This window comes from Amblyomma americanum, chromosome 10 (genome assembly GCF_052857255.1).
Source record: "Amblyomma americanum isolate KBUSLIRL-KWMA chromosome 10, ASM5285725v1, whole genome shotgun sequence".
In the NCBI taxonomy this organism is placed as follows: Eukaryota; Metazoa; Arthropoda; class Arachnida; order Ixodida; family Ixodidae; genus Amblyomma; species Amblyomma americanum.
Genome location: NC_135506.1, coordinates 46,523,447 through 46,540,941, shown reverse-complemented (window position 1 = coordinate 46,540,941; position 17,495 = coordinate 46,523,447). Strand labels below are relative to the sequence as shown.

At 45.8% G+C, this 17,495-nt stretch overlaps 1 protein-coding gene across 4 annotated transcripts in view; it reads left to right on the top strand.

The window, feature by feature from the left end:
* The window catches only part of LOC144106906 (ATPase family AAA domain-containing protein 2-like), a 56,340-nt gene extending 39,434 nt beyond the window's left edge, over positions 1-16,906 (top strand). For 2 of the 4 annotated variants that reach the window (XM_077639864.1, XM_077639863.1), the window contains exons 19-24: positions 840-1,184; positions 4,946-5,086; positions 9,699-9,907; positions 11,667-11,715; positions 12,706-12,881; positions 13,493-16,906. In XM_077639864.1, the coding sequence (XP_077495990.1) occupies positions 840-1,184; positions 4,946-5,086; positions 9,699-9,907; positions 11,667-11,715; positions 12,706-12,881; positions 13,493-13,555 (983 nt within the window). In that variant the 3' untranslated portion in view covers positions 13,556-16,906. The remainder of the gene's footprint in view (positions 1-839; positions 1,185-4,945; positions 5,087-9,698; positions 9,908-11,666; positions 11,716-12,705; positions 12,882-13,492) is intronic. The other 2 variants (XM_077639866.1, XM_077639865.1) reach the window with 1 other exon arrangement.
* Positions 16,907-17,495: the final 589 nt, after the last annotated feature.

Sequence of the window (17,495 nt, the reverse complement as noted above, 5' to 3'; positions counted from 1 at the left end):
GCCAGAATCCAAAACTACCGACCGTTTGCTGTTCATCTCACCACTAGTCAGTCAGGCGGCATGCGACGGCACCAGTTTATTGCCTTTTATCTCCATGTGCCTCTTACTGCTACCTTTGTGATTGTATCATTGTATGTTATTTCTTCGAGCTGCGCACGCGCTGTTATGCCATCCTGCAGGGAACTACATGACGTGAGGCTGGTTTTGAGTCAACTTTCTTCTGTCCAGTGAGGGGTGCAAGTTGAGAGCTGAACATATAGGCGGCACCATACGGCATATATTGTGTTACGAACTCTGTAGAGCTTTTTTAGGGCGTTTTGTCGAAGTCGCGTAATTTGCGAGCCCCGTTTTTGAAGTCTTAATTTAGAGAAGTCTTAATGCATATTATGCGAGTAAATACGGAGAGTCTGAATATTTTTCATATTGCACAATAGGCACCGTATGTCGGTGCTTGTCCTGAAAGGTTTATACGATAAAATTCAGATGACATGAAATCTGGCCTGTGAAAACTTGGCGGGCCATCGATCAGCAGCTACCGCGGCCCGCTATGAGCCAGCAAGTAAGACCAACGGGTGCCATATATGCCGCTTTGTAGTTTGTGTGATTTCGGTGCCAATAGGCGATGTGTACTGCCTCTGCTGCCGTACTGCTGCCAGCTTCTAAGCTGGGAGAGAGTTAATTTCCTATGGTAGCGAGTCCCGGCCGGACAAAGAGAGGACTTGCGGTGCAGGTGCACTTCCATGTTGGATGTTTTTTCATTACTTTCCGATTCTTTTTCTTTACTAATGGTAGTACCATTCTGCTAGGCTGAATATTAATCACAAACCTTGCTTGTCTAGGGGAGGAGCCAGTGCCTTATGTACCAAAGAACTACCACGTCATCCCACGCACTGCGCCGCCAGCTTCCAACGGCCCACCAGTACCTGATCCGTCTCAAGTCGATGCTTCCGCTGAAGATGGCGGGCCCAAGAGGTTCAGTCGGAGGCTTCGGGGCATGGACGCTCCGACCGATGAGGAGGTGGAGGTCCCCGCTGCTGAAAGTGCCAGCAGTAGTACAACTCAGGAGGCAGACCAGAGTGAAACCCCTCTGCCCGAGAAGAACAGCGAGACACCGGAACCAGCGTCTACGAGCTGTGCGTCCCCAGAAGGACAGTCATCTTCAAAGCCTTCTTCAGCGAGCCGAGGTACGTGGCTTCTTTATGTGAAAACATCTGGCAGGTGCAATTTTGGGGGTGTCATGCCCTAGTCAGACGGGCAGGCATTGCGTTGCTCCTAGCGAGGGCAGTGTGCCTTGTGAAGTGCCGTTAGGGCTCCACGCCAGAAGAGGCCTTTTCTCTTGGATTGGGTGTCGATGACCGCGAGAAATTTTGAATGGGTCTTGCATGTTTCCTGAAATTTAGAGCTTGTTGCGATATTTGCAGACACCTGGTGAAGTATTTTGAGCTAAAATTTCATCATTGGGCCAGCTACTACTACTGCCTGAAGGATGAAATTGTTGCCTGGACTAGCAAGATGGTAGATTATGTTTGCATTCAGAGTGCGCATCATTGAACTTGCTTTTTAGCTGTAATAGCCCAATGCGGTATGAAACATGCCTGCATCCTTCCTTTCGGGAGCATTTGTTATTTATTTTTGAACCACTGGTATCGGGGGCTGTGCTTATGTGTAGGCCAAGTGAACGTGTTACCTGAATTTGCTTTCATGCTGGCGCTGTCTACTGCAAAGTGTCACTCAAACTTGCGGTTTGAACTGTTTGGCACTAGAATCGAGTGATGCTAAGGGTTAGCCAATATTTGCCCGTCTGACAGGGGCATTGGATGCGTAGCTTGTAACATGATTGTTTGCATAACATTATCAAGCATTCACAAGTATTGTTCACTGAACTCTGTTTTTATATATACAGTGTTGGTTCTCTTTGGCATTTTTAGTACTTTGTTCTTTGTGCAACTGGTGGTGGTTTTAACCATTTTGGTATATTAGCTGGCTTTTTTTCATCATTGCTTGATGTCACTTGTGCTGATGCATTCTGGCACACTCTTCTTGAATTGGCACCCACCAGTGGTGGCCTAGTGGCAATGGGGTTCGGCCGGGATGCAGGAGTCAGCGGATCTGATCGGAGGTGCAGCGTTTGCATTTGACTGAAGGCATAATGCAAAACCACCTGTGTGCTGAGATTTTGGCGCACATTTAAAACCACAGCGGTGGTCGAAATTATTTTGCAACCTGCCTGTACAATGCGCCTCACAGACTACAGCATTTATTCAACACATAAAATTGCAATGAAATGCTTGAAATAGCAGTGGTGGGCTTGTGCGCGTGAAAATTGATTGCAATGCTAAATTTTTTTTTTTTCTGTTCCTTGAATCGTTAGCATCTCTGATTCGGGCATGTGACCTGCAAATATCATAACCCATAGCACACTACTAGGTTTGTTGATACACATTTATTCAAAAAGTGCAGTGGTGAGACATTGCGTACGAAGTCGGAATGCAGAATATTTAATGTGTCTCAGTGGGATTAGATTCCAGCCTTTCTTTAGTGCCCTATACTGTGAAAGTCAGTAGTAACTAGTGTCACTGACCTGACCGTTATTTGAGGTAGGCATAAAATATATTTAGAGATGTTGTCCACATAAGTTGGGCTTTGCAAAATGTGCAAGGTGTGAAAAACAGAATGCATTGCGCAGCGAGTTTTATCCTCAAGATGCCTGTGCACTTGTGGCAGGAACAGCACAGCACGAGACAAAGAAAGGACAGGCGGGACACGACGCTGACTAACAACCAGATTTTTAATGCATGTTCGTCAAATGTATGCATCTCGCTCTTGCAAGGAGAAAAGGACAGAAGCATGAAAAACGCATAAGATGCACACGTGGTAAAAGATTAGGACTATGCACGCAGATAATCAATTTCGCTGTCACGGAGCGAAGGTATGCTGACGCATACGTCGCTCTTTTTTTCTGATGTTGAAGGCTTCTTCAATCTCCCTAGTTTGATCAAAATGTGATACGATGACCATTGTGTTGCTAAGCTGTGAAGCACATCCATGCTCTCTGCAATGTTTTGCTAATTCACTGCTGATGGCGCCCTTCAGGGATCTTTTGTGCTCTCGAAGCCATTCATTTAAGCAGCGCCCAGTTTGACCAATATAGGTGCGTCCGCATGACAGAGGCATTTCGTACACAACGCTTTACACAATTCACATTGTGTGGAAACCAATGACCATATCATTGACATCTTCAAAGAAGAACTAAAAGGACTAGAAATAACGAGTGAACTCCCGGAAAACAACGTTCTGCGATTTCTTGACCTGACGCTAAACTTTCGAGGCGCTCACATATGCTGGCGGTACGGACCACGAAGCTAGAAGGACTGCTCCCCTGCACATCTGTGCATTCCAAGATCATCAAGCGGGGAATAGCAAAAGCAGCAATGAGAGCCGCATTGGCGAGATCTTGTCATCATGAAGTTCAAGGCAGTTTTGACGCCCAGGACCGTCGGCTGAAAGCAGCAGGTTACCCGACGAGACTGCTATCCAGTGTCGCAGAAGGGATTCTGCAAGCACTTAGAGGCAGGAAGTACATGACAACCACATCAGAAGAAAGGAAGCCGTACGCAGTCATTCCTTACATTAATGGCATTTCCCACAGTCTCAAAAAGGTAGGCGCAAGAGCTGGTGTAAAAGTGTTGATGTCAGCACCCAACAAGTTAAGAAGGCTGTGCGCCAAAGTCAACAGCGAGCAAAGAAAAAAATCAATGCAAAAAAAAGCACCGGACAAAACATGTGACGTATGCGCCAGCATACCTTCGATAGCGCTCCGTGACAGCGAAATTGATTATCTGCGTGCATAGTCCTAATCTATTGCCACGTGTACATCTTATGGGTTTTTTCTTCTGTCCCTTCCTTCTAGCACGAGCGAGATGTATTAATTCGACAAACGTGCATTAAAAATCTGTTTGTTAGTCAGCGTCGTGTCCCGCCTGTCCCTTCTTTGTCTCGTGCTGCGCTGTTCCTGCCACAAGATCATGCACCAATCAGCCCAATTTTTCACCTTGCTAAAATGCCTGTGCAGCTTGCAGTCATTCTTGAATGCAGCATACCTGCCTGCAAATGGTGTTATTTTTGCAAGATTCCTTCGATGCTTTACTGGTCATGAAATCTCCCTGTAAAAATGTAGGAAAGGCTTGTTTTTCCCTAGTGACTGTAGTGTGCTATCCTCTGTTTATTGATAAGCTTGTCATGACAACTAGCCATATTCTGGGGCAGGCTCACTGCATTGCCTGTGTATGTAGCATGCCAGCCAGTTTCTGCTTTTTATCGCTTGAGAGGAGTTACTTTCGGTGCTGTGCATGAATAGAGAATTGCAAAAAGTCTTAGTTGAGGGGCTTCCATTATGGCTAAGTGGAATGCCTTGATCCTTGTGGAAAAAGAAGCTTGAAATAGGGTATGTTGTTTGAAGAGAGCAGTTTCTATTCTGAGCTTGAGAACCTGCCATGCTCTGAGGGGATTCTTGGAGCAGTTTACAAAGTCAGAGAGCTGTTCAGTGCTGCCGACGCAAATTTAATAAGAAGAGCATTCTGATTCCTCGTCTCTGATTATGTTTGATGCCGGGAGGCCTCATTGACTGGAAGAGCTGCTAAGTGTCAAATGTTGCATTTCTAGGTATTTTAGCACGCAACTGACCTTTACGATCGTAAGCTGAGCATGTAAGCCGATTCGTGGCAGCAGTTTGGCTCCATCAGTTAGTTTGGACCATCTTGAGGATCAGATGCAGAGCACGAAAGACCAGTAAAGCATTGAACGACTCTGCCATCACTTGGCAAAGGCCGGTGTGTGGCATGTGCAAGGCAGGCACTGGCAGGAACAGTGCTAGTGCAGTGCACCATTTCTGCCCTGGCGTGCCAGCGGTGTTGTGTGACGTCGTGGTGATGGTGGTGGGGCCCAGGGGAAGCGTCTGGCGGCCGGCGGGCAAACCCTCAGGTGCGCCGGCGCAAGTCGCTGTGGCTTGGCTCCTACTCCTACCGTCGCCGTGTGAGGAGGCATCCCACTGCCTACCCCGGCCACAGCAAGGCAGCCGCTGTGACCGGTAGGGGATCCACAGTGCACCCTCCCTCGTGTACTCCCTTTGCAAATCTAAAGTGTGAGGAATACGGGACAAAGACGAATGGTGTGAAGCAATGTGGGTGGGCCTGCCTCATCTCTTCCATCTTCCACCCGTGTTCACGAAATGCTTTAGATTTGCAACTTGTCTGGTCAGTCCATCCACACCTGTGTGCTCTCTCTTGTGGTCGAGCTTTTGCACGGGAGTCTGGAACATTGGGGGAGTCGGTGGCCCGCAGACTTTGGGAGTGTGAAGATGTGGTAGAAGCCAGAGCTCTTTGATAATACTGTTGAGCTTGGATACATCGAATCTAGATATTTCGAATTATTGGCTGTATCGAACACACAGATTATCCCCTTGAAAACCTTGTGCAAAAGTACGGCAAAGTCAGCCACCACGGTGGCTCCGTGGTTATGGTGCTCTGCTGCTGACACGAAAGACATAGGTTTGGTCCTGGCCGAGGTGGTCGAATCTCGATAGAGGCAAAATTCTAGAGGCCCGTGTACTGTACGATGTCGGGGCACATTAAAGAACCTCGGGTGGTTGAAATTATGTGAACCCCCCCCCCCCCCCCATATGGCGTCCCTCATAGCCTCAATTGCTTTGGGACGTTAAACCATATAAACTAAGTACAGCATACATAGTCTCCTTATATATCGAGGTCCAATTTTGCCGATTGTTACATATATGGAATGGTTCTCTTGTCCTAATGCCACTCTTGAATCTTCACGCGTGAAGACGGGTTGCCTGCGCAGCCTTACCTGCTGGCAGCACTAGCCCTGTGGAACCACATAATGATGGGAACATGAGGTGCGCTTGAGGGTGGCCTTCACTCTCTTGTACTCATTTTCCTTGCCACATCGCTGCCATGCCGTGAAACCAACCTACCGTACTAAAGCCCAGTGGCAGCCCTTGCCTCACGCGCTTTGCCGCCAAAGGCCTTGTGGAAACCAACTACACCTTAGTTTTAATGAGCGATTCTTGTATTTGTGCTGTTCCGACAACAGGATTAGACATTCATGATAAGGAGTGGTTAGTTCCAAAAGATTGTACACTGTGGCTTCGACGCAAAGCTGGTTAGGCCTAGCAGTGCCTAGCGGGCGTGCACTGCCAGTACCCCGGCAAGCGGCATGTCACTGCAATAAGTACACATCACTAGCACGGGTGCAATGTATTCTTGTTTTAGAGCGCAGCTCCTTTACGCGCTGTTCATGGGTTGAGAGCTCTCCTTTGCCGTCAGCCTCAGCGTAATGGGCAGAGCGAACGAGCAGCACAGCGGAGAATCGGAGAGAGTGAAAGCGGAGTATGAAAGTATGGCGATAGTGAAGAGAGTGCAAGGCGGAAAGCAGAGGCAGAAAGCACAGCGGCAACGGCCTGCTAGGAGATGGTGCCAGATTAGTGGGCGCCATTGTCCGTTTGCCCGAGAAAAGGCTGAGCAGCGGCGAACCATTGTGCGTTGCCCAAGCCAAAACTCAGAGCCACCTCTGTTCTGCACTGCGGGTTTCGTGTGCGGTCGCCTACGGTTCAAATACCGCAGCAGCTGGGCTCAAAAAATCATATTACCAATACTCGTAATCGTCAGCCAATTTTTTTAGAATACAGACAGGCTGATCTACTGCCATTTTATATATATCGAATTTTTAGAGTGATATAACCACATGCGACTTACCAGTTCAGGATATTTTCATTGGGCCCGTGCATTGAATGAAATCCAGTGGTTGGCCTAAACTCTGAGGTTAGCCAACTGTCACACCATCTCATAACATTGAGACGGACTGCTCATCACTGCCCGAGACATGAACATGGTAGAGAAAAGTTACAAGGCACTGCTACTAGCTAACAGCCCAGCTCATAGGTGGCACCACAGTCTGTTAAGGGGGAAATATTGGTCTTAAAGCTTTTTTTTTTAATTTTTGGCACAATCCTTATAATAACCATGAAAATGTTCTTTTTTTGAGTTCAAATATGCAAATAGATTTTGAATAGCTCAACTGGAATGTAATTTATGAGGAGTTTCATGGTTTAATCGGGCTCTTCGTTACAGGCGGTTAGCCAAAAAATTGCTTATAAATTTTTAGAAACAGTTACAGAATGTGCAATGATGCTGTTTTTACACCTTCCTAAGTGAAAATACTTTGGTAAAAAAACCTATGGATAGAGCATACAAAACCGGTGTACTGGTTATTTAGGAAAGCAAATAATGGAATTTTAGGCATAATGTAAAAGCCAGTAAAGATAGCATCATCGCACAGCTCTACTCTTCCCGGTAAATTTATACTAAGCTCAGTCCAATTGCCTAAGGCATACCAGAGAAAAAGCTCGTAAGACACAGGTTATATTTGTGTTTGATAGAGACTTGAAGTCTGCGTGCACTTATTGAGTCACGAGAAAACAGCTGCAGTGTTGGCTGTGTTGCTCTAATGTCATCTTTCGAAAGTGTCAACTGAAAGGGCACAAAAAACTAGCTTTTGAACGAAAGCAAAATGGTGGCCGGTTAAAAAGCGGTCTCTGAATTGGGATTGCGTGATGCGGAACGTCATTTCTCAGCTCGTGCTTCGTTTTTTGGCCGCGTGACTCAAAATATTCTTTTTTTTTTGTACTTTGGAATCGTTTTGAGTGTGGGTATTTTGTGGAGATATAGTTTGAAGTAAAAAATTACTACGAAAAATTGTTTCGCAATTTTTTGCAACCTCGAGACCCGCATCCCCCCTTAAGCTTCGGTAAATGGCCGCAGAGAATAGCCGGGTATCAACCCTAGCTTCTGAAGCGGAGTTTTGCACCTGATAGGATCAAAGAGCTCTGGTAGAAGTGGAATCTTCGAGAAACGGAGTTGCTTGGTTCCAGAAGGTGGGAGAAGCCATCTATAAAATGAGAACTAGAAGATGGAATGAGAAGAGTCTCATGTTAGAAGTGTTAGGGTAGTGCCAACACCAGGTCAGTGGCATAAATTGTTACGATTCTCAGAGGTTTGGCTAGTCAACTGGCGACAGCAAAACATAGTGTGGTTTGGGGCTAGCTTGTGAAATCAGTGCTAACGTCTTCTGGTCATCAACGACCGCATGAGACACTTACAAAAAAAAAGGCAAACAAGTTCTTAATGACTATTCATTTGCTATAGCCAACCAATTATGCGCAAACGCAGTTTTCAAATAAGCAGAGCCTTATACCTCAGAGTATGCTGTTTGACAATCTGTAATCCTGGGCTGATACTGGGATAGCATCAGCTTATAATTTTTTGACCTGATGCTTTCTTGTTGATTCTTACTTTAACAGACTCAATTATTCTATGGGTTGGAATATTGGGCCACCCCAAAATAACTACCAAAAACTGTTTGCATTGTAAGTTCATGGTAGTTGAAAACCTGAGGGTGTGGTCATCTGCTTCTGAGATGAAAACTGCACAGCAATAAGGATTTTTTGCAGCTCCATGAAGTGCCTTACTGCATACACTCTGTCTGGAATGTTAAATTAAAGTAGAATGGCCAAGCTGGGAGAGGTCTGCGCAACCTTTTACAGTGCCATGCGGCAATTGTGGAGTCTCTTCACAAGTGGCGTCGTCACATGTGAGGAGGACAAAACACACAAATAATGAACAGCATGTGACAAATGCACAGTTTTGGTGCACTGGAAGAACGGAAGAACCGCATGGATGAAAAGTGAGCGAAAAGACCTGCGACATAACATGGCATTCCAGTCAAGGTCCGAATTGGCACACAGCTGGACCCATCTGACTGACCGACATGACACATTTGCCAAATGAGTGTCGATGGTTTTTAGATGCCTAACCAGATCATGTGACCTCTTCAGCATTTCTGAGTGACCACTCCAAGGCCTCTGATTGGTTCGCAGAATTTGTGACATCATCATGTAGGGTATATACGATGGCACTCTCCTCCACCCCGTCATTTTACTCTGCCGGTGCCATGGAGCGCGTGCAGCTACCAGCATAAAAAAAAAAAAAAACTCTATAAACTACAGAAGTCACCCATAACTGTGCTTTAATAATGCATTGCTGAGTACTGTAACCTTGCTGAGGTTCTTTGGCCTAACGACAGAGGCCCTCCGATTGTCATCACGCCTGCAAGTTAGGCGCTGTCTTGCGCACAACTTTGGGTCTTTAATACTAAATGAATTGTTTTGTAGACCAGAACATCTACGAACTATTTTGTAACAATCCTTCACATATCTGAAATGCGAGCTCAGGCGTTATGTTCAGTTACGCAGGCTTGGAAATCTCTGACGTAAAAAAAAAAATTGCTTGCACCCCCATCATGGGTCGGGAAGTACGTCAGGTTCTGTGTTACCCATTGTTAACAGAGGATCGTTTCAGATCATCAAACCACAGAAATATCTCATACTGTGGTCTAGTTGGTTAGAAAGTTCTGAATTTCTGAATGCATCGTGCTAGTTTGTGTTGAAACACAAGAGCGAAGTTCTTAAGATTGTCATGTGGTACTCCCAACCCCTTGCATGCAAACCTGTGGTGCACTCATAATGTGCCATGGGTTTGCATGGTGCACTTTCGGCGCGTGGTGCACTTTTTGGTTGTGATGAAGCTTGCTGAGACTCTGTGCGATGGTGCTGCGTTCTGTCACAGATAAGGCAACGTTGACAAGGAGTGCAGCAAAACGGCGGCGGTCGTCTTCAGATGGCACAGGAAAGAACTCGGATTCGTCGCGTCCCGCCGCCAAGATTGCGGCCAAGGACAAGTCGCCACCGGCTGAAACCGCTAAGCAGGCGCCTTGCACTCGGTCGAAGGAAGCCAGCCCCACCGCAGCTGGCCCAAGCACAGAGCAGCCAGAAAAGGTGTGAATCGAGTGACCACCTCCTTGGGCAGAAAAATTTGTTCCTCTTGAAGAAGTAGACACATGAAAATTTTGTTGTGTACTTTGGAATGATGCACGAGACATCGGTAAATATGTATCGCCACATAGAATTCACCTAAGCCTTGTAAATATAAAATTTACTTGCTTCATGGGCCAACTCGTATAATGAACCCACTCCTCACTTAAGTCATTGAGAATTTACTTCTTTTTTTTTAAGCTTGCATAAAAAAAACTGCACCTGACCTTCAGAGTATGTGTTTAGCATGTTTGCTTTATCACACCGTGGTACCGCAACACTTTTGTCACGAAAGATGCTAAATGCCTGCAACACGAACATGGGTGGCACGGGGCTGAAACTCGTTGACCGCATGCTTTTGTTAAACAGACTGGCAGGCAGGTGGGCAGGCATATATGAAATTTTGAAATTTCAACTCTTACAAAAAGTTGGTGTCAACCTTTCGGGGAAAAAAGTGGGTTCATTATGGAAGTAAATGCAGTAATTTATAATTTAGTTTTTTCTCTCGGATGGTTTCAGTTTCAAGAGCTGAGCGGCAGCTATGACGCCGCAGAGGAGTTGGGAAAATTTTCAGGCTTTGTGAGGTACACAGAAGTTGCGATGTATTTGCTGCTTGTTCATTTGTTGTCATTACTGTTCTTGAAGAAGACAAAGTGGCAAAGTGAATTAAAATCACAAAGGAGCGATTTTATCGCTGTCTTTTTATGCCTCACATGACTTAATGTTGACCTGGCTTGTCTGCGACGGCATGACTAATACAGTCGACGACCGATTTTTCGGACCCTCTAGGGACCGCGAAAATGACCGAAAAATCAGGCAGTCGGGAAAATCGACTGAAAAAATCACGAACTTATTGCCATTATGCTGGAGGAAGAGGTCAGTTGTGTTGCACACATTCTAAAGCTCCTAATGAATAAATTTCGCCGCGTGACACGTGCACGGACGAAGGGCGATGACCGCTTTCACGAGCTCAGCCTGGCTGTGCTGCCCTCGGCATGTCGCCGATGAACGCACGGGTTGGGGCAAAGTCTAAACGGCAAAAGCAAACGTTCTGCTGCGGGAACTGCATTGCGCCTGCAGTACGATGGGCCCAGAACGAGAATGCGAAGATGGCGAAACAATAAGAACCGAGAAACGGCCAAAGCAAGCGCTCCGTCGGTGTTGGCTTCCGTCATTAGGCCTAGCGACTAGAGCCAAAATCGGCATCGTATTCATCGATATGCACTCTGCAGTGGCTTGCGTATAATGAGGGGCGTCTTGCCTGTCATCGAAACGCCAGTTATTTACGGTTTTACGATAGAAAAGTCAGGAAAAAGTTGGGGGGGGGGGATTTTGGCAATATACAGTGCATTCATCAGTACCAGTCAATGTGTTTGGGTTACCACAGCGGAGGCCTAGTGGTTTGAGCATCTGCCTCGCATGCTCCCCAGTGCCGCCCTGATACGATGGCTGCAAGCTTTCCCTTGGCCTGGTGCTTGGCTTCTTTAGGGTGAAATGCTTGGGGTCTTTGACCCCACTTTGAGTAGATGAAAACACCATGTGCTGTGAAGCTCTTTGGCCACAGATGCCCTTGCTTTATAAAAATTCACATTCATCATCACCAGCACTTGCATTGCTTCATTTTCTGCTCTTTTGGGTAATTTGCTTGCTGGCTGTTGCTGGTAGAGCTTGCTGAAGGCAGCCAATTGCCATTAACTTTCTTTCACCATTGTGTCTATTTCAGGCACCAGCAGAAGGTGATGATAGTCAAGATGCAACGACATCTGTTGAAGGTGAGACCTGTGCTCATTATGCAGTTCTGCAAGAAAGCCTACTTTCTGTGCACGAAACTGCATACGATACTGCATGAAGGCTAATTCATAGTGGTCATGGCAGCTTTTGTCAAATGCAATGTGCGAATGCTTCCTTTTATTTCTTCTGGCAAAAAAACTTTGTAACTTTAGTTCGACCTTGTGTAGACGGACTTGCTGAGAGCATGATAGAGAAGGGATACTGTTCCTTGCATTAAAAAAAAATGAAGGTGCCATTTGAGACATGCACTGGTAGCATCTGAGTGACATGAAATATACAAGCTCTCTCCATGCTCTGCTTTGCTGTGGCAACAATTGCAGGTTAGGCTCTTTACCTTTCTTTAACCTGCTTGCACATGTTTGGTAAAAAAATTGTGTTAGGTGCCCCGTGGGAACACGTGCTGCTGAAACGATGCGACAGGTATGTGGCAGCATCTGGCGTCTAGTCAGGATTGTCACTAGCATGTTGCTGATGCACAGCCACCCAAATAAGTGTCTTGGACATAGCTGTTACTTCAGCACCATGCTGCAAAGTTTTCTATTTAAAAGGTTTAAAAACAATTTTTTAACCTCGTTAGTTTTATGGATTGTAGCTTTGCCACATTACTGGTGTTAATTCTAAATTACCACAGTAAACATTCACATCTTTTCGTTTTTTTTTTTATTCCAGAAGTAAGCTTCCCTGAAAGCTGCTCCAAATTTGGAATTTAGTGCTCCAAATCTTAAGATTTTCCTGATTCAAAAATTGCTCCAAATCCTACTTCAGTTGTTTCACCTCTGTGCATCACTTACCTGGCAGAATACCAGTCGAACACTATGGCCAAAAGGGCAAGTTGGTGACACAGCGCGAAAGACGTATACAGAAAGTAGAGAACACACAGAACAGGCGCTATATTATGTGCTTATCAATATTTGCTCTGTTCATTCGCTGAACCTCTTTGCCCTTCTTTTTAAATCCCGCTGCTCGTGCAGAGTCCATTGTGGAACAGGTACTGCAGCTGAACCGTGGCTGGCTGGAGGAGTTGGAAGAGCGAACAGTGACCCAGACTGAAGGCACGACGGTGGAACAGCTGGAGCGGCTTTACTGTGCCCTGCTGAACGTTGTTCGTCGTCACCGGCGCTCCTGGGATCGTAACGTCATGCTCTTGGTGTGTACCTGCACCCATGCTTGTGTTTTTTTTTTTTTGCTTGTATTGTTCTTGTCACTTGATTAATGCCTGTTGCATGACCGACTTCGATGCCCAAGGTTGCTTTACAAGGTTGGGTTGTGTGGATACTGAATAGCAGTGAAATTTGAGCTTGGAATTTCGGCCGCAACTCAGCAAAACCATGTGAACACTCACAACGTCGTCACAATTACGAAATCTTCAGGGGGCATGTAATTTTATGTGCCGATTTCAAATATGTCGTTTAATTTTTATATAAAATTAATCCTTGTGCACTTTTCTAGTATGCTGTGCAAAATTTTGTCGGGAGCGTCTTTAAAAAAATTTGTTCCGGGAAACTTGACAAAATGCATGCCATTGGCTTCTCTTGGAATCAAGGAATGTAATAACGATAAAATTACCCTGCATATCATAGAAGTTGAGTTACAGTGCTCTGAAGTGGCAACTTCCTAGCTGCTATAGCTGTCAAGTGGGAAGAACTAGCCACCAGCCATTGTACTCGGTGTAGGCATCAGCACTTCATGCTTACGCCTACCCCCGCCCACGTTACCAGACAGGACGAGCATTTTGTGATGGCACTTCTCTCATTGCAGGAGATGGCCCAGCAGATGGAATCCTTCCAGAGCCTGCTAGGTCGGCAGCAGGCACTGACATAGCACCGGCTCAATGTTCTCACTGCCGCACTATATTTAATGCCGCCAAGTGGTGCAAGACTTCCGCAGGAGGAGGGACTGTCATGGCGCAGTCCCGTCACAGCGAAGCCAACAAGGCGAAAGACAGCAACCGCAGCACTGCCAAAACAACGGGTCCACACACGTCGATCGTCGCCAGGGCAAGTGGGGCTAGAAGCGTACGGCACATCCATGCAACCCTGAAACCATCACGTTCTTGTCCGAGTCACCGATGCCTCTTTGAGTACACTGCCCAACACGTGAAGATTTTTGATAACAAAATATGTGGCTGGAACTTCATTTCTTCAACAAAATGTGTTTGCACTGCATTTGGAACTTCATTTCTTCAACAAATTGTGTTTGCACTGCATTTCAGAGCGCATGCTTCCTCCAGTGGCGTGTGTGTGTGCGCGCGTTTATGTGTCCGATTCTCCATTGTGACTTTGTAGCAGCATGTTTGAGAGCGCATTGTTTCGTGCAGGTGTTTTCTATTTCAGTTCTACTGAAGTGGTTGGCGGTTTTGATTTTTCAGAACCAGCTTTGGATTCGGCTTGGTGGTCAGCTTTACCTTACGACGTGTGTTGAATACCTTTAAGCCTTGCTGTCCACTTTGTTGGTCACTTGGCTTGGTAACCTTCTGTCTTGGGGATCAAATCGGCTACAAAAATTTGCCTTGGGTTGACCGCAGTAACTGGTTTGAAAGAAAAAAGACTGTCTTCTTGGGCAATGCAGCCAGACGCATCGGCGGCATTGACATTGGTGCCTGAATATTGCAAGAAGGCATGCGCTGCACTTGGAACCGGACTAGCTCACGCAGGTGCGACCACCAAACGTTGTCCTCGCCATTGACTGCAGGCCATCACCTTTGAACCATCATTTTCCCCCTTCGTGTGTTGTGTCCATCTGCCAGTTCTGAAGCAGGTCATTTGCTCAATGTTAACGTTTTCTAGATTTACACTTCTAGATGCCTTTGGTCGGAAGGGTTAGCGTCTTGGATCAATGTTGCTGAGAGGTTTTTGGTTTCTGTCATGTCTGGAGACCGCGTGTTGCTGTGAAAAGAGAAGCGAAAGCATGAATGAAACGAGAGCATTGGTTCCACTGGTTGAGGTGGCGGCAAAGCAGGCACCATAATGTGAACTCTCGGATATTTGCGCTTGTTGCATCGTCCAGTTTTTCGCTGCCACCTTTCTGAAGCGCCACTCTTGGCAAGTTGAGCGGGGCTGTGTTTTGTGGAGGTCGGTCAGGCTAGTGCGTCTTGTTGGAATGAGAATGGAGCCTGGATGAGTTTGGGCTTACTTGTGTATGGGCCAGTCGGACGGAAGAAAGCTCAGGTCCCGAGAGGAGTGTTAATCTAAGTATATTTTTGATTTGCACGTGTATAGAGTGCAGTTGTATGCATTGTATACAATTGTGTACAGTGTGTAGACATTGTACACAGTGTGCACTGTTACTTATGTCTCGAAAAAAAAAATAAAGAAAAGTAGGGCGGCTCTAAATATATTTCATTTGCGTGACCAATTGTTGTCAGTACATTCGCAAGATGTTGAAACAAAATTTGGTGCTGCATTCGGTCTATTGTTAGCCTTTGTATGTCCTGCGTATTGTTCAAGGCTTGTTTTGCCAGAAAAAGCAAAAAATGGGTGCTGCCTTGAACATGTTCATGACATTTGTATATTGCAACTAGTAGCATGGAGTGCGTCTCTTTGGAATGCACTGTGCATGATGCAATGCACCTGCATTGTGTAGATGGCATGAAGGCGCACGTCGGAATGTGTTGTGAATGTGCCAGCCTGCATCACCTCGGAAGGAGATCAGTCAGTCAACAACTTGTTCTTGTACAATGGACCGTTGAAGAAGAGAAAATGTTTACTGCAACGCCAAGGAGTGTACATTCTGATATTAATAGAGTTTTGTCATGAGCTCTTTTTCTAATCTTTGCCATTTCTTTTCTGTTCATATATTATTTCGCTGGGAGCAAACCGCATTCCTTTGTTCATTTGATGGTTGGCCAAGCGGACCGTGTCCATGCAGCTCTCCTGTTCTTGGATTCGTGGAAGCCCGTTGCAAAATTGCGAGCGGTATTTCAATTTCTATTGTGCAGAGTCTGTAAGTTACCTGTCTGAAGATTTCCGTTAATGCATTCGCTAGTCTCTCTCTTTTTGTGTGTTGCACTAGACGATTCTCGACTTTGTAAGATGGAACATTCTTTTTGGCTGTCAATTTTCATTTTCGTTTGAAACCTAGGTGCTCTTCACTGCAAACTGCTTCCTTTATTTGGGTAAGACATTTTGTGTCGATGCCAAAGAAGTGAACACGACGTAAGAGCTAGCAGTTGGCAGGCATTGCAGAATGTAGCACGCATTGTGATGCAACTGACAACGTTGCTTCACTGAGTAATGTCTGCGAACAGTGTGAATCGTGAAGTGGCTGTTTGGGAAGCCTTGTACTGCAGGTTATGGTTAATTGTTTATGGTTAATTCCAGCTGTGGTTGTGCTTCATTCTTCAGAGAGGGCAAGTAGGCTGCTGGATGTATCAATGTACTGTATCACAGTCAAATTCTGCCTTATATACCTGTGCAAATTAAAATTTATTTCAAACTGCGTGTAGGTGCTGTTGGGTTTTGACTGGGCTTGATTACGATTTGTCTTGGCCTAATGAAGCTTCACTTGTGTACAAATTCAAAAAGAGCGTGGGATCATTGAAACATGCGTGTTACTTGCGAGAAGGATGCAGTAGAGGTCCAGTTGTACCTGTGGCAGTTCAAAACTTCGGAGAAGTATGGATGAATTATTTTTGCTTTTTTTTTAAGCGGTTTCGAGCTCCAAGGCCTTCAAGGTATTCTCTGGCATTCCCACATGCAAACCCATTGGTGGCCTTCATAATTTCTTGCAAAGGCTGTGATACTACTTATATATTCGAAACATTCAATGCATGTTAAAGGAAAAGCCGGGTATCTTTATTATTTTTTTTTTTTGCAGCACAAAGCTTCCCAATGAGTGCCATGGTTAGGTTCCCCACCTAACCAGCTCAATGTGCGAGCTGGTTGAATGTGGTTGCAGGCAGTGTTGGGCTGACGTCCAGCAACAACACTCCGTGCAATGTCCGCGTGTGTCACCAGAGCAGGAATTTTTTGTCTGGACAGTGCATGAGGATCCTGTGGGCGTTAAGCTGATAACACTGCCACAAACTTCTTGAACCAACCACGTGATATGTTCAAATGCTGCTGGAGCGATAAAAACGAGTGCAGCACCACTGCTGCCCCTACTGCCACATGATGGGGCAGTCTACCTCGTGTTGCGAAGGAAGGAAAGATGAATAAAGAGTTGAATCTTGTATGTGGGGATGTTGTGCTGTTTCTTGTTGTGGCAGACATTATGTTGCAATCCACTTCTGTGAGCCACGGTTAGTGCGTGTGCACCAGAAGTACCCAGTAGAGAGACTTTAACCAACCATACTAATAGTGTGAAACAGTCCTGTGTTTAGTGTTGCTGTTCATGCAATCTTTATAGCAAGCTACAGAAATTTCTCCAGATACGTAAGATTGTGGCTTTTTTTTTTTTTCAGATCTTTCGTTGCTGTGACTAGCTGTTCTCCTGATCAAACTGTCGAAGGCAATGCGCTTTCTTTAACACTGTCCCACATTTTCAGTTTGTTGCATGATGTGAATACTCGCAGCAAATACTGCACTTCAAATTTAGGGCAAAACGGGTGTGGGTCAAAGGTCAAGACATAAGTGGTAGTGTTTGGTAGAAGACGGAGGGTGTTCTTGTACGTCTTCGTATTATCATGGGTTATTTACCGACACGTGCAGCATTGGAAGCAGCATTAATATCTGTTTCCTGATGCTTGGGAAATTTACTGAAATGCTGCTGCAGCTGACAAGAGAATCTGGAAGCAGTGGTGGGCCACTGGAATAGGCCTCTT